Consider the following 24,845-nt stretch of genomic DNA (forward strand, 5'->3'; position numbering starts at 1 on the left):
GGGGAGTAAAACTAAAATATGGTTACATAAGTGTGGCCCCCCCTAAACTAATACTTTGTTGAAACACCTTTTTGATTTTATTACAGCACTCAGTCTTTTTGGGTATGAGCCTACTATCAGCATGGCACATCTTGACTTGCCAATATTTGCCCACTCTTCTTTGCAAAAACACTCCAAATCTGTCAGATTGTGAGGGCTTCTCCTTTGCATAGCCTTCTTCATATCACCCCACAGATTTTCAATTGGATTCAGGTCTGGGATCTGGTGTGCACATTTATGCAACCACTTTTTTTTTTTTTTTTTTTTTTTTTTTATTTTTAGTTTTACTCCACCCCCCTCCTCCCAAAATATTTCAGTTTGTTTTTCAATTGAGTTGTACAGTTTATAGATCACCTTCAAGGTGGAAAAAAAAATCTGAAATGATCTATCGCTGTCTTAATTTTTTTTTTTTTTTTTTTTTTACATCAAGAGAAACCTGACATTTTAACAGCGGTGTGTAGACTTTTTAAATTCACTGTGTGTGTATGTATATGTATATGTGTGTGTGTGTAGTGTATATGTGTATATGTATGTGTGTATATATCTATCTATCTATCTCTCAATCTCAGACCGACCTTGTTTTGGATAGAATGGGTGGAAATGTGTTTTTATTTATAGCTGTGTTCAGTTATGTTGAGGCGATTACACTTTACATCCTGACCCATCACAACTATTTTGTGAAGTCCAAAAACATCTTTCAGCGAGGACACACATCTATACAAACTGGACATAAACTTTATACCTTTTTTCACTCCAATTCAATCACACAAACATGTTGGTTAGAGTTCCACTTTATATCTGATTACTTTAAGGTTATTATAAACCGTAACCATTAACTTATTTGCTCTCTTTTGGTCAGTTGAATATATCAGTAAAAGGTTTTACGATAAATTGTAAAAAAAAGTATACTTGTAGATCCTGCTAAAAAAACTTCTCAGCTGACATTTTCCTGTGCTCTCTGCCTGTATTGCACTCTTATCAGTTACGTTGTTCCCAGCTTTGCCTGCGGACTACAGAATTCCTCCCCTGTGTGTAATGTGGAAGAGGAGAGGGGAAGGTTCTGTAGGCCTGGTGCTTTTGCATCTATACAGTATGGTGAGTCAGCATTGACAACCTAATACAGCAAGTGTGGTACTGGCAGGACCACCAAATGAAAATCATGGTGAAAAAAATCTCTTAAGCAGTCATCACATCTCTGGACTTGTAAGCTGCAATATATTATATGTTTGCTTTTTAGATACACTCTTTAAGCTTTGGTGCCCTTTCACTCTTTGCCATGCTTCTTCCACCCATACCTGGCAGACCAGTAACTTCACACTTTCTGGGAATACGGCCCGGCTGCGCAAAATCACGTACATGTATGTGATTTTTGTGCAGGAGATGTCAGGGGCACGCGCCACTCTTGCTGTGGTATGACACAGCAGTTTCAGCGGCCGCAATGGTTGCCGGGACCCGCCGATCGTTCGGCGGAATGACAGAATGGCATTCTGCCTATGTAAAAAAAGGCAGACCACTGTTCTGTCAGAGAGGAAGAGAGAGATCTTGTGTTTCAGCTAAGCTGAAACGCAGATCTTTTCCTCTTGTGCACATATGTCACGCACAAGGCCCATGGGCCAAATCCGACCCACCAGGCCATTTTATGTGGCCCTCACACCTCTCCTGCAGCTGCGGCGCCACCTTTGTCTCTGCCCCCAACCTCCACTCCGCACATAGGGAAGAACTCCTCCAACATACCCTGTGCTTCTCCATGCATCTGCAGAGAGGCTTGTCTCTGACCCCCCCCCATCCCAGAAGTTGGCAGCAGACACGAGGACAGAACTCCTCCTCTTTGTGCGCAGCTGCAGCACCCCCTCGTCTCCGTCTTCCCTGGTCTTAGTATTCAGCAGGCTCAAGCCCTCCTCTGTTCCTCCTCCAGACTGCACTTTCTGCATCCAAACTCCTCCAGCTTCTTCCCTCCAGCAGCACAATGTAAGGGGGGGGGGGTGCACTGTTAGGTAAGAGAGGGTGAGGGGCCTCTTGAAATGTGTATGTTGGGGTGCTCTGGACATCGAGTCTTACAGATGCAAACTGGCCCTTTGAGGATGACTGTAATGCTGATGTGGCCTGCAACAAAATTGAGTTTGACACCCCTTTTTAGTGCATCCACTCCCCCTACAGTTAGAAATCACTTCCTAGGAGCACATTTACCCCCTTGAGTGCCCCTGGTGTTAACACCTTCCCTGCCAGTGTCATTTATACAGTTACTGTGCATTTTTTTGTTAGCAATGATCACTGTATTGGTGTCACTGGTCGCCAAAAAGAGTCACTTATGCCCCATACACACATGCAGATTATCTGCAGACTTTTGTCTGCAGACTTACCAAAACCATATAATATGAGGTCAAACCTAAACACTTTCAATTTGTATGCAATCCGGCAGGCCCTTGCACTACATAGAAAAGGTAAGTCTGCAGACAAAAGTCTGCAGATAATCTGCACTTGTGTATGGGGCATTAGTGTCAGTTTTGTCCGCTGTAGTTTCCCATGCCTGCTAAAAATCACGGATCGCCGCCGTTACGAGTAAAAACAATAAAAAAATAAAGCCTGAAAATCTATTCCATCGTTTGTAGACTCAAACGAATCAATATACACTTTTGATTTTTTTTTTTTATCAAAAATATGTAGCAGAATCAATATTGGCCATATATATATATATATATATATATATATATATATATATATATATATATATATATATATATATATATATATATATATATATATATATATATTTTTTATAGTGCAAAAATAAAAACCGCGGAGGTGATCAAATACCACCAAAAGAAAGCTCTATTTGTGTGTGTGGGTGGGGGGGGGGGAGATGAACATCAAGTTTATTTATTTGGGTACAGCATCGCACAACCACGCAAATGTCAGTTAAAACAGCGCAGTGCCGTATCGCAAAAAAATGGGCAGTTTATTAACCACTTTACCACCGGAGGATTTTCCTGCTTTACGTCCAGGCCACTTTTTGCGATTCGGCACTGTGCAACTTTAACTGACAATCGCGCGGTCATGCAACGCCGTACCCAAACAAAATTTACGTCCTTTTTTTTCCCACAAACAGAGCTTTCTTTTGGTGGTATTTGATCACCTCTGCGCTTTTTTTTTTTTTTTTTTGCGATATTAATAAAAAAAAGCGACAATTTTGAAAAAATAACAATAGGTTTCTACTTTGACAGTTAAAAAATATCTAATATATTAAATTTTTGTCATATTTAGGCCAAAATGTATTTAGCTACATGTCTTTGACAAAAAAATTCTCAATGAGCTTATTTTTAACCGCTTTAAGACCGGATTTTACCCCATTCCTGACCAGGCCATATTTTGTGATTCGGCACTGCGTTACTTTAACGGACAATTGCGCGGTCGTGCGACGCTGTACCCAAATTAAATTTTATGTCCTTTTTTCCCCACAAATATAGCTTTCTTTTGGTGGCATTTGATCACCTGTGCGATTTTTACTTTTTGCGCTATAGACAAAAAAGGGCAACAATTTTGGAAAAAAAACAATATTTCTCTTACGTCCTCCGACAGTTGCCGCCTCCTCTAAGTCATCACTATTGGGTATTGTCATCTGCTCCGCAGGAGTAGCTAGGCATATAGACTTAGTTAAAAACAAAAGGCATTTCCATGTATACACCCCTGGGGGCTGTCCTATCTGGTCAATACCCCCCTGCAGTGTCCACTCCCAACTCAGTTTTTAATTTGCCTAGCATCAGGAGTAGTTAGGCTTTCCCTGTGCAGGGGCTTCGGTCTCAGCCTATCTTCTTTATTTGATTTTCTTGGAAAATGTAAGTTTTTCTTTCTTTACTAGCTGTTTATTTGGTCAGCTTTAGTTTTTAGTCGACTCTTCGGACGAAGATGGACATGCGGTGCTGGGATTCGGACTGACCGCCCTGCTTCTCCAGGGCACAGAGGGTCAGATGGACCCCCAGCCCGCCATCGAGCGTTCAGCTATGGTTCGCCCTGGCATTATGAACGACCCATCCCTGTTCGCAACAGGGATGCAGCTGTGAGGTGGCTACCTCACTGGACACATCTGCGACTTAGCAGTGTAATGTCCCTGGCAAACGGCATTCCCTGTCAGATGAGGACAGCGGATTTCCATTCGGTGAGGCTCCCCACGCCATCGGGTACAGGTAAGTGCTTCTGTGTGGGGCCTCTGTGTGGGGTGGCAGTCCTGGTTGCTGTGTGTTCCCCATGTCTGCCTTGTGTGACACCCTGCTGCGATCCCTGCGGGGATCGCTTGTACATGCGCTGCGGCGCTGTGTGTGTTTAGGGGTCCCCTCCCTGGGTCACTTAGGTGTTTGGGGGTGCAGACTGTGTAAGACTGTGACACCGCGCGGTCCGCCATTTTTTATACACTGGGCAGGCATGTGAGCTTCTCTATGGGCAAAACTACATGCTGAATTGGCGCCAATCGCCGCCATTTTTGCGGTGACCGATCGCTCGGTTCGGCCACATGTCGGCGGCCATTTTGGTGGAGTCTCCCATACGTTCCTATGGGGCAGCCATTTTCCCTGGGTGATGCAGCAGATGGTTCAGCCTACTTTTACAGCACTTCCTCTTTCTTCTGAAGCTGGACAGCGGTGGCAACACTCTGCGGGGGCTCTGCAGGTTATTGCTCTCAGTATATCTCTGTACTGTCGCTTCTGGCTGTTTTGTCTCCTTCCTGTTTGGGGGTCTTTTTCTATCTTTATAGCTGGAGCGGTGGGCTGCGCACTCGCAGCGCTTTTAAGGGGACAGCACCTAATTCTTGCACTGTCCTTTTTTTCTCACTTGAGCATGGATTCTCAGGATAGCAAATTTCCACCAGCCTTGGTGGGGACCCCCAGTTCTCCTGTGGCCCCTCTGAGACCTGATTTGGCCGCTGTAGTGGCGACTTTGGTGTCTAATATGGAAATGCTGATGGCTGAACGTGCTGCTCGTAAGAGGCCCAGATTGTCCCTCTCCTCTGATTCAGATGGTGATATGGCTGCTGCTGCTGCGAGCGTGCCCTTTTCAGGGTCCCGCTCATCCTTGGACCTGCAGGGGTCTGAGGGGGAGGCGGAGGTAGAGGGGGTTGATACCTCTTCTCCGGGGTCGCCCGAGGAACGGGCGACCATGGATGAATTATTTCTGTGAAGGACACTTTACATTTGGAGGATGAGCCCAGTCCCCCGGGCGTTGTCTTCTTTTGGGACGCACAGGACCTGCAAGTCGGCGCAGTTTTTTCCCGGTCCCGCTGAGTTTCATTACACTGTTAATGAAGTGTGGCGCACGTTAAAGCGTCCGTTCGTGGTGCCTAGTCTGTTCAAATTGCTTTATCCCTTTGCACCGGCTACGGAATCGCGCTGGTGTGTACCTCCACAGGTGGATCACACGGTTGCAGTGTTGAATAAGGCTACCTTGGTTCCTACGGAGGATTCCCCGGTTTTCCGGGACCCAACGGACCGGCGTTTGGAGTCTTTGGCCCGCCATTCCTATACGGTGGCGGGCTCTCTGCTCAAACCGATTTTCGCAGGCGGTTGCTGATTGGACTAAGGTGCTTAGGAGCAACCTCGTGTCTGATGATGTTCCGCCTGCCCGGCTGGAAATGGTGGATCAAATCCACCAAGGAATCGTGTATCTGTGTGATGCGGCCTTGAATGAGGTCCCCCCGGTGGCTCGCCTCTCCAGTGTCGCAGTGCTTAACCGACGCCTGATATGGCTGAAGAGCGTGTTGGCCGACCAGTCCTCGCGGAAAACGGTTGCTGATTTTCCCTATGCTGGCTCTCGCCTTTTTGGCGAGGCGTTGGATACCCTGGTAAAAGGCGTCACGGGGGGCAAGAGCACTATGCTGCCCCAGAACCCGAAGCACAAGTCCTTCCGGGGCAAGCGGAGTTCTGCGCCTAGATCCAGTCAGGGTTCCTTTCGTGCCTTTCGGAACCAATCCAAGGGCAAGCCCTTCAAGTCCCAGGGCGGACAGAAGAAGCCCTGGGCGGGTAAGCAGAAGTCAGGCAATACCGCTTCGACGGGCCAGTCCACTTCTGCCTGAAGGCACGCTCTCACCCGTTTCTGGGGTGGGGGGACGTTTGCGCGGTTTCCTCCAACCTTGGCTGCTCCGGATTTCGGACAGGTGGGTTCAGGAAATCGTTCGGTCGTGATACAAGATCGAGTTTCTTTCCCGGCCAGCCGACAGATTCTTCCCCTTGAATCTTCATTTGCCTCCGGGGCGTCTGCAGGACTTGCACCGTGCGGTTCAGGACCTCCTTGCTCAGGGAGTGGTTGTCCCGGTGCCTCACCGAGACAGGTTTCGGGGCTTTTATTCCAATCTGTTCACTGTGCCCAGAAAAGAGGGCAAAGTGCGTCCTATCCTGTACCTGAAAGCTCTGAACCGCTTTGTGCGAGTTCGAAAATTCCGTATGGAGTCTCTCCGATCGGTGGTGGCTTCTCTGAGCCCAGGAGAGTTCCTGGCTTCGATAGACCTCAAGGATGCGTACCTGCATGTCCCCATCTTCGAGGGTCTTTAGAGGTACCTTCGGTTTGCCGTCGCGCAAGACCATTACCAGTTTGTGGCGTTGCCTTTCGGTCTCGCTTCGGCTCCCAGGGTCTTTACCAAGGTACTGGCGCCGGTTCTGGGCCTACTGAGGGCTCAGGGCATTGCGGTCTTGGGGTATCTGGACGATCTCCTCATAAGATCGAGTGTCAGTCAGGACCTGGTGCGCGATCTGTCCATCACGGTCCGGACGCTTCAGGAGTTTGGATGGACCATCAACATTCAGAAATCATCGTTGTGCCCTTCGGTTCGTCTTCCCTACCTGGGGATGATTCTGGACTCTGCTCAGGCGAAGGTGTTCCTGCCGGAGGACAAGCTCCGAACATTGCGGGACGAGATCGGGTCCCTCAGGGATGTTCCAGCATCGTCACTCAGGACCTGTATGCGGGTCCTGGGGTTAATGGTGTCGACCTTCGAGGCGATACCTTTTGCTCAGTTCCACACGCGGGCTCTCCAAGCGGAGATCCTGGCCAAATGGGACGGACTGGCTCAGTCCCTGGATCTGCATATCTCCTTGAGTCGTCAGACAAAATTGGCTCTTCTGTGGTGGCTCCAGTCCCTGTCGGTGACGGAGGGCAAGTCTTTCCGTCCGTTGGTTTGGACGGTTATCACCACGGATGCCAGCCTGTTAGGCTGGGGTGGGGTCCTGGGCACCCTGTCTGCTCAGGGCACCTGGTCGGAGGAGGAGTCCTCCCTTCCGATCAACGTCCTGGAATTGCGAGCGATCAAGCTCTGCCTCCTCCAGTGGTCGGACCGTCTACAGGGTCGTCCTGTCCGGGTACAGACGGACAATGCTACCGCGGTGGCTTACATCAACCACCAAGGGGGCACCAGGAGTGCTTGGGCGGCCCGGGAGGTGACGGACATTCTGTCTTGGGCCGAGCTTCATGTCCCAGCAATCTCAGCGGTTCACATTCCGGGTGTGGAAAATTGGCAGGCAGACTACCTGAGTCGCCAGACCCTGGACCAGGGGGAATGGTCCTTATACCCGGAGGTCTTCCAAATGCTGTGTGTGAAGTGGGGATCCCCGGACGTGGATCTGTTCGCATCTCGGCTAAATCGAAAGGTGGGAAGGTTCGTGGCATGAACGCGCGATCCGTTGGGGGACGCCTCGGATATGTTAGTGGCCCCTTGGCATCGGTATCGTCTGATGTATGCCTTTTCTCTAATTCAGTTGCTGTCCAGTTTCCTCCGCAGGCTATCCTGGGAGCTGCACCTGGGGATTCTGGTAGTGCCGGACTGGCCTCGCCGGTCCTGGTAAGCCGACGTGGTTCACCTGGCAGTGGCGCCTCTGTGGCGTCTGCCCATGCGGGAAGATCTTCTGTCTCAAGGACCGATCTTCCATCCTGCTTTACAGTCGCTGGCTTTAACAGCCTGGCTGCTGAGACCCAGGTCCTGAGGGACAAGGGTCTCTCCCCTGAGGTCATCCCTACTCTGATCAAGGCTAGGAAATCCTCTTCTGGTAAAATCTATTACCGTACTTGGAAAGCTTATTTCGCCTGGTGTGAGTCCAGGGGGTTCTCCCCTCGTTCTTACTCGGTGTCGAGAATCTTGGCTTTCCTCCAGTCTGGAGTGGATCAGCGCTTGGCGCTGGCCACGATAAAGGGTCAGGTGTCTGCCCTGGCTATCCTTTTCCAACGCCCTGTGGCGTCTAATTCCTTGGTCCGCACCTTCATTCAAGGTGTGCGACACTTGGTTTCTCCCAGAAAGGAGCCTTTACCTCCATGGGACTTGAACTTGGTTCTGTCCGTGTTACAGCGTGCTCCCTTTGAAAATATCAGGGAGATCTCTTTGCCTCTGCTGTCAAAGGTCGCCTTTTTGGTGGCGATCACTTCGGCTCGCAGGGTGTCGGAGCTGGCGGCGTTGTCTTGCCGCTCCCCTTACTTGGTAATCCATAAGGATAAGGTGGTGTTGAGAACACTTCCGTCCTTTCTTCCCAAGGTGGTCACTGAATTTCACCATAATGAGGAAATTGTTCTGCCTTCGCTTTGCACGAAGCCTAGGCATCCGAAGGAGATTGCTTTGCATTCTTTGGATGTTGTCCGGGCGATCAGGGTTTACCTGTCAACTACAGAATCCTTTTGTAAAACGGATTCCCTGTTTGTTCTTCCTGAGGGATCTCGGAAGGGCTTGGCTGCGTCCGCAGCAACTATTGCCAAATAGATCAGACAGACCATTGAGCAGGCTTATGCTTTGAAGGATCGGGTTCCACCCTTCCCTGTGAAGGCGCACTCTACTAGATCTGTGAGTACGTCCTGGGCTTGTTGGCATAGGGCCTTGGTGGCCCAGGTGTGCAAGGCTGCGACTTGGTCGTCGGTGCACACTTTCTCAAAGTTCTACAAAGTAGATGTTCTGGCATCAGCTGATGCTTCCTTTGGCCGCAAAGTTCTCAGTGCGGCAGTGCCATGAAGGACCCTTGTTTTTTTATGGGTCTCTGGCTGTTGGTATTTGCTTTCCTGGGCGGTTGCTCCTGTTGAGCATTGTTTTTTTATTTTTTATTTTTCTGTTGCCCAGTGGGTTCTCTTACAGTGTATGTAAGGTTCCTTTCTCTGATATGGGTACGGCGTTGCCTCTTCTACTGTTGCGTCTCCCACCCCTCATGTCTATACTGCTTTGGGACATCCCAATAGTGATGACTTAGAGGAGGCGGCGACTGTCGGAGGACGTAAGAGAAAACTGAATTTTTGTAAAATCTTACCTGTAAAATTCCTTTCTCTGTGTCCTCCGACAGTCGCCGCCCCCGCCCCTCTATGGGGTTCTTGTTACTTACTGCTATGCTACCAAACTGAGTTGGGAGTGGACACTGCAGGGGGGTATTGACCAGATGGGACAGCCCCCAGGGGTGTATACATGCAAATGCCTTTTTGTTTTTAACTAAGTCTATATGCCTAGCTACTCCTGCGGAGCAGATGACAATACCCAATTGTGATGACTTGGAGGAGGCGGCGACTGTCGGAGGACTCAGAGAAAGGAATTTTACAGGTAAGATTTTACAAAAATTCAGTTTTTTCACATTTTTTTTATATGAAATTCCCCCCCCAAAAAATGTAAAAATCAAAATTTAACATTTTTTGGCCAATTGTTTTTTGCTACATATGTTTGGTAAAAAAAATCACAATAGGCGTATTTTGATTGGTTTGCGCAAAAGTTATCGCAGCTACTAACTACGAGACATTTATGTCATTGTTATTGTTTCTTTTTTAACTAGTAATGGTGGCGATCTGCAAATTTTTTTGCGGGACTGCGACATTGCGGCGGACAGATCGGACCCCTAACTGACATTCTTGACACTTTTGGGGGTACCAGTGACATTACTACAGTAATCAGTGCTATAAATATGCACTGTTACTGTAAAAATTACACTGGCAGGGAAGGGGTCAACTTTTATTGGTGATCAAAAGGTTAATGTATGCCTGGTGCTTACTGACGTGTGTGGGGGGAGGGGACTGTGTGACACAGGCACAGATCGCAGGTTCAGCTATGCTGAATCCTGTAATCTGTCCCTGCCTGTCACTTAGGAGATCTTCCCGCTTTGTTTACACAAGCAGGCGGATGGAAGATCGGCGGTAATCACCGCCTCTCCTCCGCTGGCCCGACTCCCGCTGTGTCTGAATACAGCGGGAGCGAGCCTCCGGCGGCGCGCGGCGCCCACAAGTGGAGGAGTCCAGCGACATAAACCTACGTCGCTGGACGATAACGAGCCACTTTGCCGCAGTACGCTCAATGTGACCGGTCGGCAAGTGGTTAACCACATCCCGCCCGCCCTATAGCAGAATGGCAGTGGGAATGTGGTTGTGTTATCCTGACCTGAGGTACAGTGTTGCATGACCGCGCAATTGTCATTCAAAATGCAACCGCTAAAAGCTGAAAATTGGCCTGGGCAGGAAGTGGGTGAAAGTGCCCTGTATTGAAGTGGTTAAGGCGGTAAAACCTTCCGGAGCTGAAGTGGTTAAAGCAGAATATCCATGCAAAATGTATAGCTATTTGATTTAGGATGCATCAGCTGCTCAGAGCTGATGTATAGTATATGTGTAAATTGTTACCTGCAGTTTTTTAGACCTATTACAGTTCACAGGGGAAAAAAAAACGTATTACATTTGCAAGTAATTGAATATAACGCAGATGGTCATAATTGTAGTTCTGAATCCTGGTTAAAGTTCCCCTTGATGGTATCTTGCAACCTTTGTTGATTCAGAACACCCACCCAGCGCTGTTTTATCCTACTGGGCTTCCTCCATACAGGGGTAGGGAAGCCATGATCAGCATGTGAAATGCTACAGATAGGATCTTACCAGAGTCATTTTGTTTCATTTTTTTTTTTTTTTTTGCATGCACAAATGTTTCCTGGAAACGTTTATAAATTAATTTAGAAATGACATTCTAGACAACCTGCCATAGAAATGCACCGCATAAAGATACCTCACAAAGTAGCAAACATACTGTATCCAAATAAAATGCTTAGCACTCATGCCCATTGCCCTAATACTTTTGCACAAACTTCTAAACATTAAGCATGACAGTGACTGTGCCTCTCCACCCCTCAATGCATTGCTCAGTGCCTGAATAACCTGTTGCCATATCCAAGAACACATGAGGAGTCTGGGGTATAGTCCTCATTTTCATAGTATGTTTGAGGGTTCATGTGGGGTTCGGAATGATGCCTGCTTTACAGCTGCAAGGGCAGTTTGATTTGTATGACCCAGTGACAATATCTCTCTAGTTTGTCTTGCATTTGTGGGTCAGTCAATAAAGTGATAACAAGGTATATGTAATGCTACATGTGGATTCTGACAGGAGATGCCACCGTGGTGTACACTGATGGTTGCTGCTCACGAAATGGGAGACTGAAATCACGAGCTGGAATTGGCGTTTTCTGGGGACCAAACCACCCTCTGTAAGTAGTTTAGCAATTGTTGCTTACCCAGAAAAATATTGGAATGAAATCGGTTTTTGTTCTGAATTGGTGTTTTTTATTTATTTTTTTAAAAGCCGAAGTTTAGGTAATTTGTGTGTGTGTGTGTGTTTTTTTTTTTTTCTGTAAATTTAACAACCTCCCACCCGCTGTGTGTTCAAATGGCGGGCGGCGCTATCGTTCTGGGATGACGTCATGTGATCTCAGTGATGGTGCACTTTGTCCCTGGGGCACGCCGCATCACTGATCTCAGTAAAGAGTAGATGACAAAGCTCTTTACCTATGTGGTCAGCTGTGTCCAATCACAATTGATCACATGTAAACAAGAAAATGCCTGTTATCGGCATTCCTCCCCTCACCCTGACAGCATGTGGGGAGCGGCATTTCCACACAGGGGAGATATCAGTACCCTGAATATTAGTGCAGCCCCAACAGTGACCAGCAATGATGCCAGTCAGTGCCGCCCATCAGTGCAGCCTCATCAGCGCACATCCGTGAAGGAGAAAAATTACTTTTCTTACGTCCTCCGACAGTCGCCGCCTCCTCTAAGTCATCACTATTGGGTATTGTCTTCCTATCCGTAGGAATAGCTAGGCATATAGACTTAGTCAAAAGGCAAAAGGCATTAGCATATACACACCCATGGGGGCTGTCCCATCCGGTCAATACCCCCCCTGCATCACCACTCCCAACTCAGTTTTAATTTGCCTAACGTCAGGAATAGTCAGGCTTCCCTTGTGCTGGGGCTTCTGTCTCATCCTTCCTAATCTTTTATTTGATTTTCTTTTGAATATGTCAGTTTTTCTCTTACTTTACTAGCTGTTTATTTTGTCAGCTTCTAGTGTTAGTCTTCTCTTCGGATGAAGATGGATCATGCGGTGCTGGAATTCGGACTGACCGCCCTGGTTCTCCGGGGCAGAAGGGTCAGATGGACCCCCAGCCCGCCATCGAGCGTTCAGCTATGGTTCGCCCTGGCACTACGAAAGACCCATCACTGTTCGCTGCAGGGATGCAGCCGTGAGGTGGCTACCTCACAGGACTCGTCTGCGGTGCTGCAGCGTAATGTCCCTGGCTCACGGCACTCCCTGTCAGATGAGGACAGAGGTTTATCCGTGCATAGAGGCTCCCCCACGCCATCTGGTACAGGTAAGTACTTTTCTGTGTGGGGCCTCTGTCTGGGGTGGCAGTCTGTGTTGCTGTGTGTCCCCATGTCTGTGCCTGTGTGACTCCCTGTGCGATCCCTGCGGGGTTCGCTTGTGCAGATTTGTATGTTTGCCAGGGGGTCCCTGTCCCATGTTCGGGGGTGCAGACGGCTGTGATTGTGCGGCGACCGCTGCGGGGCAATTTCGCGCAGTCCGCCATGTTTACTGTGGGCACACGTGTATAGCTCCTCTGGGGCGATTATACATGTCATTTTGGCGCCATCCGCCGCCATTTTGTGGGCGGTGGAAGGATCGGTCCGACCGCATGTCGGCGGCCATTTTGGCGTAGCCTCCAATGCATTCCTATGGGGCAGCCATTTTCCCGGGGTCTGGCTTATAGTCCAGCAGCACTTCCTTTCTCCATCAGCAGCAAGGACACTGGCAGCAACGCTCTGCAGGTTATCACTCTCATACTTCCCTCTGTATATCGCTTCTGGCTCAGTTTCTTTTCTCCTTTGGGGGTCTTTCATAGCTGTGACAGTAGCGGTGGGCTGCGCACACGCAGCGCTCTTAAAGGGGACAGTACACCGTTTTTTGCACTGTAGTTTGTTCTGATAACTCGAGCCATGGATTCTCAGGAAAGCAAGTTTTCTCCAGCTTTAGTAGGGGGCCCCAGTTCTCCTGTGGCCCCGCTGCGACCTGATCTGGCTGCTGTAGTAGCAACCTTGGTGGCAAATATGGAAATGCTGATGGCTGAACGGGCTGCAAAAAAGAGGCCCAGGTTGTCTCTCTCTTCTGATTCAGATGGGGATTTGGCTGCTGCTGCGAGCGTGCCCTTCTCAGGGTCCCGCTCATCCTTGGACCCCCCGGGGTCTGAGGGGGAGGCTGAACTGGAGGGTGTTGATACATCCTCCCCAGGGTCACCTGAAGAACGGGCGACCATGGATGAGTTGATTGTTTCTGTGAAAGAAACTTACATTTGGAGGATAAGCCCAGTCCTCCGGGCGTTGTGTACTCATTTGGGACACACAGGGCCCGCAAGTTTGCGCAGGTTTTTCCCTGCCCAGCGGAATTTCATTACACTGTTAATGAAGTGTGGCGCACGTTAAAACGTCCATTCCTGGTACCTAGTCGGTTCAAATTGCTTTATCCTTTTGCGCCGGCTACGGAATCACGATGGTGTGTGCCTCCACAGGTGGATCACACTGTGGCCGTGCTGAACAAGGCTACCTTGGTTCCTACTGAGGACACCCCTGTTTTCCGGGATCCCACGGACCGGAGGTTTGAGTCCCTAGCCCGCCATTCCTATACGGTGGCAGGTTCGTTGCTCAAACCCATTTTCGCGTCCGTTCTGGTGGCTCAGGCGGTGGCTGATTGGACTAAGATGCTTAGGAGCAATCTTGTGTCTGATGGTGTTCCGCCTGCCCGGCTGGAAATGGTGGATCAAATCCACCAAGGAGTCATGCATTTGTGTGATGCAGCCTTGAATGAGGCCCCCTTAGTGGCTCGCCTCTCTAGTGTCGCGGTACTTAACCGGCGACTGATATGACTGAAAAGCTGGTCGGCCGACCAGTCCTCATGGAAAACAGTTGCTGATTTTCCCTATGCTGGCTCTCGCCTTTTTGGTGAGGCGTTGGATACCCTGGTGAAGGGCGTCACGGGGGGCAAGAGCACTATGCTGCCCCAGAACCCCGAAGAAAAAGTCTTTCCGAGGCAAGCGGAGTTCTGCGCCTAGATCCACTCAGGGGTCCTTTCGTGCCTTTCGGAACCAATCCAAGGGCAAGCCCTTCAAGGCCCAGGGCAACCAGAAGAAGCCCTGGGCGGGTAAGCAGAAGGCCGGCAATGCCGGCTCGGCGGGACAATCCGCCTCTGCCTGAAGGGACGCCCTCACCCGTTTCCGGGGTGGGGGGACGTCTGCGCGGTTTCCTCCAACCTTGGCTGCTCCGGATATCGGACAGGTGGGTTCAGGAAATCATTCGATCAGGTTACAAGATCAAATTCCTTTCCCGGCCAGGTGGACAGATTTTTTTCCCTCCAATCTCCATCTGTTTCCGGGGCGTCTGCAGGACTTGCATCAAGCGGTGCAGGACCTGCTTGCCCAGGGAGTGATTGTCCCGGTACCTCATCAGGACAGGTTTCGGGGGTTTTATTCAAATCTGTTCACTGTGCCCAGGAAGGAGGGCAAAGTGCGTCCTATTCTGGACCTGAAAGCGCTGAACTGCTTCGTGCGTGTTCGGAAATTTCGAATGGAGTCCCTCCGTACGGTGGTGGCCTCCTTGAGCCCAGGAGAATTCCTGGCTTCGATAGATCTGAAGGATGCATACCTGCACATCCCCATTTTCGAGGGTCATCAGCGGTACCTTCGGTTTGCTATCGCAGAGGACCACTACCAGTTTGTGGCGTTACCTTTCGGTCTCGCTTCGGCACCCAGGGTGTTTACCAAGGTGTTGGCACCGGTCCTGGGCCTACTGCGGGCCCAGGGCATTGCGGTCCTGGGTTACCTGGACGATCTGCTTCTGAAATCGCGTGCCAGTCAGGACCTTGTGCGCGACCTGTCCATCACGGTACAGACGCTCCAGGAGTTCGGATGGACCATCAACGTTCAAAAATCAGCGTTGTCTCCGTCGCTTCGCCTTCCCTATCTGGGAATAGTTCTGGACTCTGCTCAGGCAAAGGTGTTCTTGCCGGAGGACAAGCTCTGGACTTTGCGGGACGAACTCAGGTCCCTCAGGGACAATCCATCCTCGTCACTCAGGACCTGCATGCGGGGCCTGGGGTTGATGGTGTCGGCCTTCGAGGCGATCCCCTTTGCTCAGTTCCACACGCGGGCTCTCCAGACGGAGATCCTGGCCAGGTGGGACAGACTTTCTCAGTCCTTGGATCTGGATGTCTCCCTGAGTCACCAGACCAGATTGGCTCTTCTGTGGTGGATCCAGTCCCCGTCGGTGGGGGAAGGCAAGTCCTTCCGTCCGTTGGTGTGGACAGTGGTTACCACGGATGCCAGTCTGTCGGGCTGGGGTGGGGTCCTGGGCAACCTGTCTGCCCAGGGCACTTGGGCACTGGAGGAGTCCTCCCTCCCGACAAATGTGCTGGAATTGCGAGCGATAAAACGGTCTCTTCCAGTGGTCGGACCGACTTCGGGGCCGTCCTGTTCAGGTACAGACGGGCAATGCTACCGCGGTGGCTTGCATCAACCACCAAGGAGGCACCAGGAGTGCTCAGGCGGCCCGGGAGGTGTCCAACATTCTGTCTTGGGCCGAGACTCATGTCCTGGCGATCTCGGCAGTTCACATTCCGGGTGTGGAAAATTGGCAGGCAGACTATCTGAGCCGCCAGACCCTGGACCAGGGGGAATGGTCCCTACACCCGGAGGTCTTTCAGATGCTGTGTGCGAGGTGGGGATCCCCAGATGTGGATCTGTTCGCATCTCGGCTAAATCAAAAGGTGGAAAGGTTCGTGGCAAGAATGCGCGATCATTGGTGGACGCCTCGGATGCGTTGGTGGCCCCTTGGCATCACTATCGTCTGATGTACGCCTTTCCTCCGATTCAGTTGTTATCCCGGTTCCTGCGCAGATTGGCCTCGGAACTGCACATGGTGATTCTGGTGGCACCGAACTGGCCACGCCGGTCCTGGTACGCCGACGTTTACCTGGCAGTGGCACCTTCGTGGCGCCTGCCTCTGCGGGAAGATCTCCTGTCTCAGGGTCCGATCTTCCATCCTGCTTTACAGTCGCTGGCTTTAACGGCCTGGCTGTTGAGACCCAGGTATTGAAGGACAAGGGTCTATCCTCTGAGGTTATCCCTACCCTGATCAAGGCTAGGAAATCCTCCTCTGGTAAGATCTATTACCGTACCTGGAAAGCCTATTTCACCTGGTGTGAGTCCAGGGGGTTATCCCCTCGTTCTTACTCGGTGTCGAGAGTTTTGGCTTTCCTCCAGTCTAGAGTGGATCAGCGCCTGGCGCTGGCCACGATAAAGAGCCAGGTGTCCGCACTGGCTGTCCTTTTTCAACGCCTTGTGGCGTCTCATTCCTTGGTGCGCACCTTCATTCAAGGTGTGCGACATTTGGCTCCGCCCAGGAAGGAGCCCTTACCTCCGTGGGACTTGAACTTGGTTCTGTCCGCGTTGCAGCAGGATCCCTTTGAATATATCAGGGAGATATCTTTGCCTCTGCTATCAAAGAAGGTTGCCTTTCTGGTGGCGATCACTTTGGCTCGCAGGGTGTCGGAGCTGGCGGCGTTGTCTTGCCGTTCCCCTTACTTGATACTTCACAAGGATAAGGTGGTTTTGCGACCACCCCCATCCTTCCTTCCCAAGGTGATCTCTGAATATCACCTTAATGAGGACATTGTCCTGCCTTCGCTTTGTACGAAGCCGAAACATCCTAAGGAGATTGCTTTACACTCCTTGGATGTTGTCAGGGCGATCAGGGTTTACCTGTCGTCGACGGAGTCCTTTCGGAAGACGGACTCCCTCTTTGTCCTTCCTGAGGGACCTCGGAAGGGCATGGCTGAGTCCGCAGCGACTATTGCCAAATGGATCAGACAGCCCATTGAACAGGCTTACGCCTTGAAGGAACGGGTTCCGCCCTTCCCTGTTAAGGCGCACTCTACCAGGTCTTTGAGTACTTCCTGGGCCTATTGGCATCGGGCCTCGGTGGCCCAGGTGTGCAAGGCGGCGACTTGGTCGTCGGTGCACACTTTTTTTTCAAGTTCTACAAAGTAGACGTTATGGCATCAGCTGATGCTTCCTTTAGCTGCAAAGTTCTCAGTGCGGCTGTGCCATGATGGACCCTTGAATTTTCTCTGGGTCCCTGGCTGTTGGCATTTGCTTTCCTGGGCTGTTGCTCCTGTTGAGCTTTGTTTTTTCTGTTGCCCAGTTGGTTCTTACGGTGCATGTAAGATTCCTTTCTCTGATGTGGGTACTGCGTTGCCTTTTCTAGGGTTGCGTCTCCCACCCCTCATGTCTATACTGCTTTGGGACATCCCAATAGTGGTGACTTAGAGGAGGCGGCGACTGTCGGAGGACGTAAGAGAAAACTGAATTTTTGTAAAATCTTACCTGTAAAATTCCTTTCTCTGAGTCCTCCGACAGTCGCCGCCCCCGCCCCTCTTTTGGGGTTCTTATTACCTACTGCTATGCTACCAAACTGAGTTGGGAGTGGTGATGCAGAGGGGGTATTGACCGTATGGGACAGCCCCCATGGGTGTGTATATGCTAATGCCTTTTTGTCTTTTGACTAAGTCTATATGCCTAGCTATTCCTACGGATAGGAAGACAATACCCAATAGTGATGACTTAGAGGAGGCGGCGACTGTCGGAGGACTCGGAGAAAGAAATTTTACAGGTAAGATTTTACAAAAATTCAGTTATTTACAAAATGTTATAACCGAAACTAAAAAAAAAAAAAACATTTTTTTTCTTTTTTTTTTTTCAAACTTTTAGGTGTTTTCTAACAAAAAAGAAAAAACCCAGCATTGATTAAATATCACCAAAATACCACTGTCTTAAAAAAAAAAATAACTTTTGTTTGGGTACAGGGTTGCATGGCCGCACAATTGTCATTCAAAGTGTGAGAGCACTGAAAGCTGAAAATTGGCCTGGGCAGGAAGGGGATAAAAGCGCCCAGTTGTTAATTACTGCAGTCAGATACCTTGCCGGTAATTAAGTATGTCCCATGTAATGTAGGGTGATGGTACCTGTAGAAATCTTATCTCTCGTGATGCTCTTCCTCTCCACAGTGCTTAACTTTTCGTGCTGCAATAGTGAATAGCTTTGAGTCTAAGGGTCCTTTCACGCGAACGATCCGCTCAAATCCGTCTGTCAGTTTTTCATGCAGACCTGATCGGATGCCCCATGCATCCCTATGGGGCAGCGGATGTCAGCGGAGTCCTCTCCGCTGATACCCATTGCTATCCGCTTTCCATCTGATCCGTGAAATCCGGACGGATGGAAACCCTATTTTCCATCCGTCTGGCGGATCGGATGAGAACGGACAGGCGGTCCGTTCTCATCCGATCTCCCCATAGAGAACAGCGGGGAATCTGACAGCTCCGTCTCTGCACACAGAGCGGAGATGGAGCAGTCATCCGCCTGCTCACCGGAGATCGTCGGTTCGATCCCCTGCTGAGCAGAACGGACCTCATCGGACACTCCGCCGTGTGAAAGGACCCGAACACTGAAGATGGTCCCAATGTGCACACACTCCTCACTGTATTCTTCTTCATGAACAGAAGTGATTTTCATTGTTTTTACAGAATGCAGAGAATGTGTTGCTGCCTGTTAAATTAAATTCAAGGACTTTTGTCCATGGAGAAGTGCGCATCAGGACCTTCTTAAATGTACTGCAATGTTAGACTGAAAGCTATTAATTCCCAGCAGCATCAAAAGTAAGTGCTATGAAGACGATGCATCACTGGAGAGAAGATTTCCACAGGAGCGGTCAGCCTGCAGGGCTTGGGACATGCTTCATTACAGATAAGTTGTATACCCAAAAGCTGTAGCAAAAAATTAACTAAGTGTCAGCCTTAAGCGTCACGTCGTTTTTTTCATTCTGTTTATGTAACTTTGTAATAAACACACAATCTATATTGGAGAGAGCCCATTCTTGGGGATTTAACCACTTTTCTACCACTTGTCTAGCATGTTCCCACTTCTGCAGTGTCTGCTGCATCTAGTGACAGCAAGTGGAGGGATCTTCTCCACCTGCTGGCTGTCACTATTTAAAAAAAAAAAAAGTGTCTCTGCATGCCTGGCTGTGCCATTCATTCAGAGTTCTGTGAATAGGATACTACAAGTACCGACATCCTTTCCAGCTGTCGGCTTGTAGTTCTTAATGAACTACCATGGCGCTGTTGAGCTCTCTTTACTGTTCATGGTCTTACTGTCAGGGTATCTGCCTGCGAGTATGTGCAGATGAATACACTGACAAGTCTGTAGGAGTCCTGCATGGCTCCCCCGATCTGCTGATTGTGGGTGCAATGCTTTACAGGCTCTAAGTAAATGAAATAATAAATGCACATTTCTCTTTTGTTTGATAGACACAGCTAACTATCTTCTTGACCATTGGTTTATACTGCCCCCCTACAGAAGTAGGCCACTAGGCAGGAAAAAGCTTGACGCTTATGGGGCAGTCCCAGGGGGTATACTCCCACTCTCAGCTATAGGCACTCAGTTTTTTTTCTGCCTAGTCAGGAGTAAGGACCCAGTTCCTTGCTGGGATATCTGGTCCTGGCAATTTTTTCCTATTTTAAATTGAACTTTTCCCTATCTTTATTTTGTTCCTGTGAGAGTCTACAATCAACGGGGGGGCGGACTGGATAATCTAGATCCAGAGTCCCCCCAGTCTGACCAGCGAGTGCGCACAGGTCTCAGCTCCGCGCTAGGTCGGCCGCAACATAGCCTCACTAGTCTGGCCTGCGCGTTCATCATCTCGCGAGGGCGCTTACGACCTGGGCTCGGCCTGAGTTGCAGCGTTCCTCCAGGGCTGTGGAGTCGGAGGAAATTTTGGGTACCTGGAGTCTGAGTCGGCAAACAATGCACGGACTCCGACTCCTACTAAATTTAGATTGGAATTTAAAAAAAAAGCAAGTTTAAAATGTCCCAATTCACAAAAAGTTATAATTAATGACTTAGTATAAGGAAACTTATAATTGAGAAGGCCAAATGTAAAAAGGAAGAACTACAGAAAGTTCTGAAAGGACGTTTTGTCTTCCTTAAAACGGATGCATGCACACGTCAGAGTCAATTATTTTGCTATTAATGTTACATAGTTACATAGTTACATAGTTAGTGAGGTTGAAAAAAGACATCAGTCCATCCAGTTCAACCTATGATGTGTGTGTGTGTTTGCTTTTAGCTGTACATTGTATACCCCTGTATGTTGTGGTCTTTAAGGTGTCCATCTAACAGTTTTTTGAAACTATCAATGCTCCCTGCTGATACGACTGCTTGTGGAAGAGAATTCCACATCCTTACCGCTCTTACAGTGAAGAACCCCTTACGCATTTTAAGGTTAAACCGCCTTTCCTCTAGTTTTAGTGAGTGGCCACGTGTCTTATTGTATCTCCTTTCTCTGAATAGTTTGTTCCTTATGCTCAGGTCGCCAGTACAGTATTTGTACATTGATATCATATCCCCCCTCAATCGTCTCTTCTCCAGAGAGAATAAGTTCAGGGCTTGTAGTCTTTCCTCATAGCTGATGTCCTCCATCCCCCTAATTATTTTTGTTGCCCTTCTCTGGACTTTCTCCAGTTCCAGCACATCCTTTCTGATGACCGGTGCCCAGAACTGGACAGCATACTCCAGATGTGGCCGGACCAGAGTCTTGTAGAGCGGGAGAATAATCTCTTTATTTCTGGAGTGAATCCCCTTTTTGATACATCCCAGTATTCTGTTGGCTTTGCTTGCGGCGGCCTGGCATTGCATGCCACTGCCAAGCCTGTTGTCTACCAGTACCCCTAAGTCCTTTTCCATCCTAGACTCACCCAGAGGTTCCCCCCCTAGCGAGTAGCTTGCTTTCTGGTTTCTGGCCCCCAAGTGCATTACTTTACATTTTTCAACATTAAATCTCATCTGCCATGTAGTTGCCCACTCCGTTATTTTGTTCAGGTCCGCTTGCAAGGTTTCCACATCCTGCATAGAAGATATTGGCATGCCTAATTTAGTATCATCTGCAAATACTGAGATTGTACTCGATATCCCCTCCTCCAGATCATTTATGAATAAATTAAACAGGATTGGTCCCAGCACAGAACCCTGGGGGACCCCACTTTCCACACCCGCCCAATCTGAGTACTCCCCATTAATCACCACCCTCTGTACTCTCCCCTGGAGCCAGTTCTCTATCCAGGTACTCACCTTATGGTCCATACCTATCTTCCTTAGTTTGTACAGTAAGCGTTTGTGGGGAACGGTGTCGAAGGCCTTTGCAAAGTCCAGATACACCACATCCACAGGCTTACCTTTTATCTAGGTGGCAGCTCACTTCATCATAGAAGGTTAATAGATTGGTTTGGCACAAACGATTTTTCATGAATCCGTGCTGATTAATACTTATAATACCGTTTTCATTACTAAAGTCTTGTATGTGGTCCCTTAACATCCCCTCCAATATTTTGCAGACTACAGATGTTAGGCTGATCGGCCTATAGTTACCCGGGATATATCTCGGCCCCTTTTTAAATATTGGTACCACGTTGGCTTTTTTCCAATCAGCTGGCACCATACCCGTCTGTAAACTATCCTTAAAGATCAAGAATAATGGTCTGGCAATCACCTGGCTGAGCTCTTTAAGAACCCTCGGGTGCAAGCCATCCGGTCCCGGGGATTTATTTATGTTAAGCTTCTCTAGTTTAGCTCTAAGTCTATCTTCTGTTAGCCATGGCGGCACTTCCTGAGGTGTATTATTTAGTTCGGCCTTACAAGCTGGGTTCGTGTAGCCCCCCGATTCCTTTGTGAAGACTGAAGAAAAGAAATTATTTAACACTTCCGCCTTTTCTCTGTCCTCAGTGGCCATTTTTCCTTTATCATCTTTTATGGGGCCAATGTGTTCTGGCCTCGCTTTCTTACTGTTTATATACTTCTTGGGGTTCTTTTTACTCTCCTCCGCTATATGTCTCTCGTGTTCTATTTTAGCCGCCCTGATTTCATCTTTACATTTCTTATTACACTCTTTATAATGCTTAAATGCTGCCACTGACCCCTCAGTCTTGTATTTTTTGAAGGCCTTTTCTTTAGCTCTAATATACATTTTTATGTTGGAGTTTAGCCACCCAGGGTTTAGTTTTGCTCTTTTAAATTTATTTCCCTGTGGAATGCACTGGCCCACCCCCTTGTTAAGTATGCTCTTGAAGCACTCCCATTTTTCCTCCGTGTTCTTTGTTCCCAGGGTTCTATCCCATTTTATATTTTCTAGCAGTGAGCGCAGTTTAGGGAAATTGGCTCTTTTGAAATTCAGCGTCTTAATATTACCCTTGTGTTTCCTATTACTGTAATTAATACTGAAACCAATTGACCTATGGTCACTGCTCCCTAAGTTTTCCTGTATTTCTATATCCGTGAGCAGGTCTGCATTGTTGGTAATCAGTAGGTCAAGTACCGCATTGTTTCTTGTCGGTGCATTCACCATCTGACCCATGAAATTGTCCTGCAAAATATTTAGGAACTGCCTAGCCTTGGCTGAGTGCGCGGTTCCTTCTGCCCAGTCTATATCCGGGTAATTAAAGTCCCCCATTATAATGACATTTCCCATCCTTGCTGCCAATCCTATCTGAAACATGAGGTCCGCCTCCCCCTCCTCACTCTGGTTGGGGGGCCTATAGCATACGCCCAATATTACCTTCCCCACCGTGCCTTCCCTTTGTAGCTCTACCCATAGGGATTCTGCCTCGTCCATAGCTCCATTATTATCATCCCTCATATTTTAGGGATGTTAGATTTGTGGATGAAAATAACAAAACAATAACACGGACCCTCGGATTACAGGACACTCAGGCACATCATTCCAGTGATTACCTTCAGAAGTTAGTAGAGGGTGTTATAGAAGATTTTGAAATTACAAAGGAACAGATTTTTTGTGTTGTGACAGATAACGCTTATAACATGTTGAGCACAATTGAGAAGATGAACGCAAATGAAGAAGGTAACAAACAGATATTGGAGTTAGAGGAAGTTTTTAGCAACCCCCTATTTCCCCCTGGACTAAATATCAAAGCTTTCCATTGGTGGCTTAACAAGGGCCTATTTCGCATTGGACACTCTTTCCCACACTGTGTCAATTTCCTCAAAATGCCCCTCACTGAGAGATCGCCACTCCCAGATATCACTTTTCCTCCACTCCATATGGGACGATAAACCTGACCCTCCACAAATTACTCTTTATGAACGTTGGTGCTCGGAAGCCAGGGACCCAAGGGGAGGGATTTCCCTCATCTAATCAATACTATCCAACAGCGATGTCAAACCTGCATATGCGCTAGCCTGGGAGAGGGACCTGGAAATGAAGTAGGACCTGGGTGACTGGGGTTTTCGCCTTCAACGCTCCTTTACAGGTATACTGAATTTTTCTCTCATCAAAACTGTTAAATTGCTCACCAGATGGTACCTGGTCCCTACCCGCATTGTGGCCATGTTTCCAAACCCCTCTCCACAGTGCTTTAGGGGCTGCCGTTCATCTGGTGACCACTTGCACACTTGGTGCCTGCCCCAAGATTAGGCTATTCTGGAATAAATTATTCCAGATCATTCGTAAAGTACTTGATCACCCCATCGCTCAGTCCCCACAAATTGCACTTCTCAATGTCAAGGTCCCTTAACTCTCTAAACCTGCTCAGAAACTCCTCCATTTTATGCTCCTGGGAGCCAAACTCACCATAGCCAGAGCATGGAAAACACCCAGGGTGTCCATCAGGGAAACCATACTTAAGATCTCCTGGATCATGTCACAGGAAAAAATCTTAGTATTATCAATAATAATGTGGTTAAATTTGAGACCATCTGGGAACCCTGGGCTAAATATGTACAGGTTTCCATTTGATCTGGCCGCCAGGCCCTCTTTCTTTTTCCTCTTTTCTCTCCTTATTTCAGCTAACCTCTTGAGCCTCCTATTCTCTTATTCCCTTCTACCCCCTTCCAGTCTATCCTACCTTACTCCCCCCCCCCCCCCCCCACCCTTCTTTGCCGCCCTACCACTCTTGGGGGCTTTCCCTGGAAGGGGAATGTGCTGGACCTATGTCTCGCCACCCATTGGGGGCATGGTGTCACCTCATACTTCCCCTCCTGGAGATACCCTCCGCCTTACCTCGTTGTATATTCAAAAAATTATGATGTAATGGTAGAACCAAAATTGTAAGGAATTTGTAGATACAGTAAGGGAGCTAGGTGGGGGAGGATAAACATATGGAAGAAAGTAGAGAATAAGGAGAGTTGGAGAGAGAAGGAAAAGTTTGCTGGGGATCAGTGGAGTGGCTTTCTAGAAACAACTAGCACAAAGAGTCTTATACCTTTAGAAGGTAAAGCGTCAGAGCTACAAATCTTAGGATTATGTTGACTTAAACAAACATGCGATTCCCTGTAACTGTTGGAACTTTTAAAGTCAAACCAGCTGGCCCATACAGTGGCATGTCTTGTGGTATTGCCCTGTAAGTAAGCAAGACAAACCTCATTAACTCTATGTAGCCATTGTTTTAATGA

At 48.6% G+C, this 24,845-nt stretch overlaps 1 protein-coding gene across 1 annotated transcript in view; it reads left to right on the top strand.

Annotated features, from left to right (window-relative positions):
• The window catches only part of LOC309550417 (ribonuclease H1-like), a gene marked incomplete at its 5' end in the record, with an annotated part of 99,024 nt that overhangs the window by 15,857 nt on the left and 58,322 nt on the right, over window positions 1-24,845 (top strand). The window contains one exon of the mRNA XM_082250800.1: window positions 11,393-11,492. Within this exon, the coding sequence (XP_082106926.1) occupies window positions 11,393-11,492 (100 nt within the window). The remainder of the gene's footprint in view (window positions 1-11,392; window positions 11,493-24,845) is intronic.

Source organism: Pelophylax lessonae (genome assembly GCF_965119305.1).
Source record: "Pelophylax lessonae genome assembly, chromosome: 3".
In the NCBI taxonomy this organism is placed as follows: Eukaryota; Metazoa; Chordata; class Amphibia; order Anura; family Ranidae; genus Pelophylax; species Pelophylax lessonae.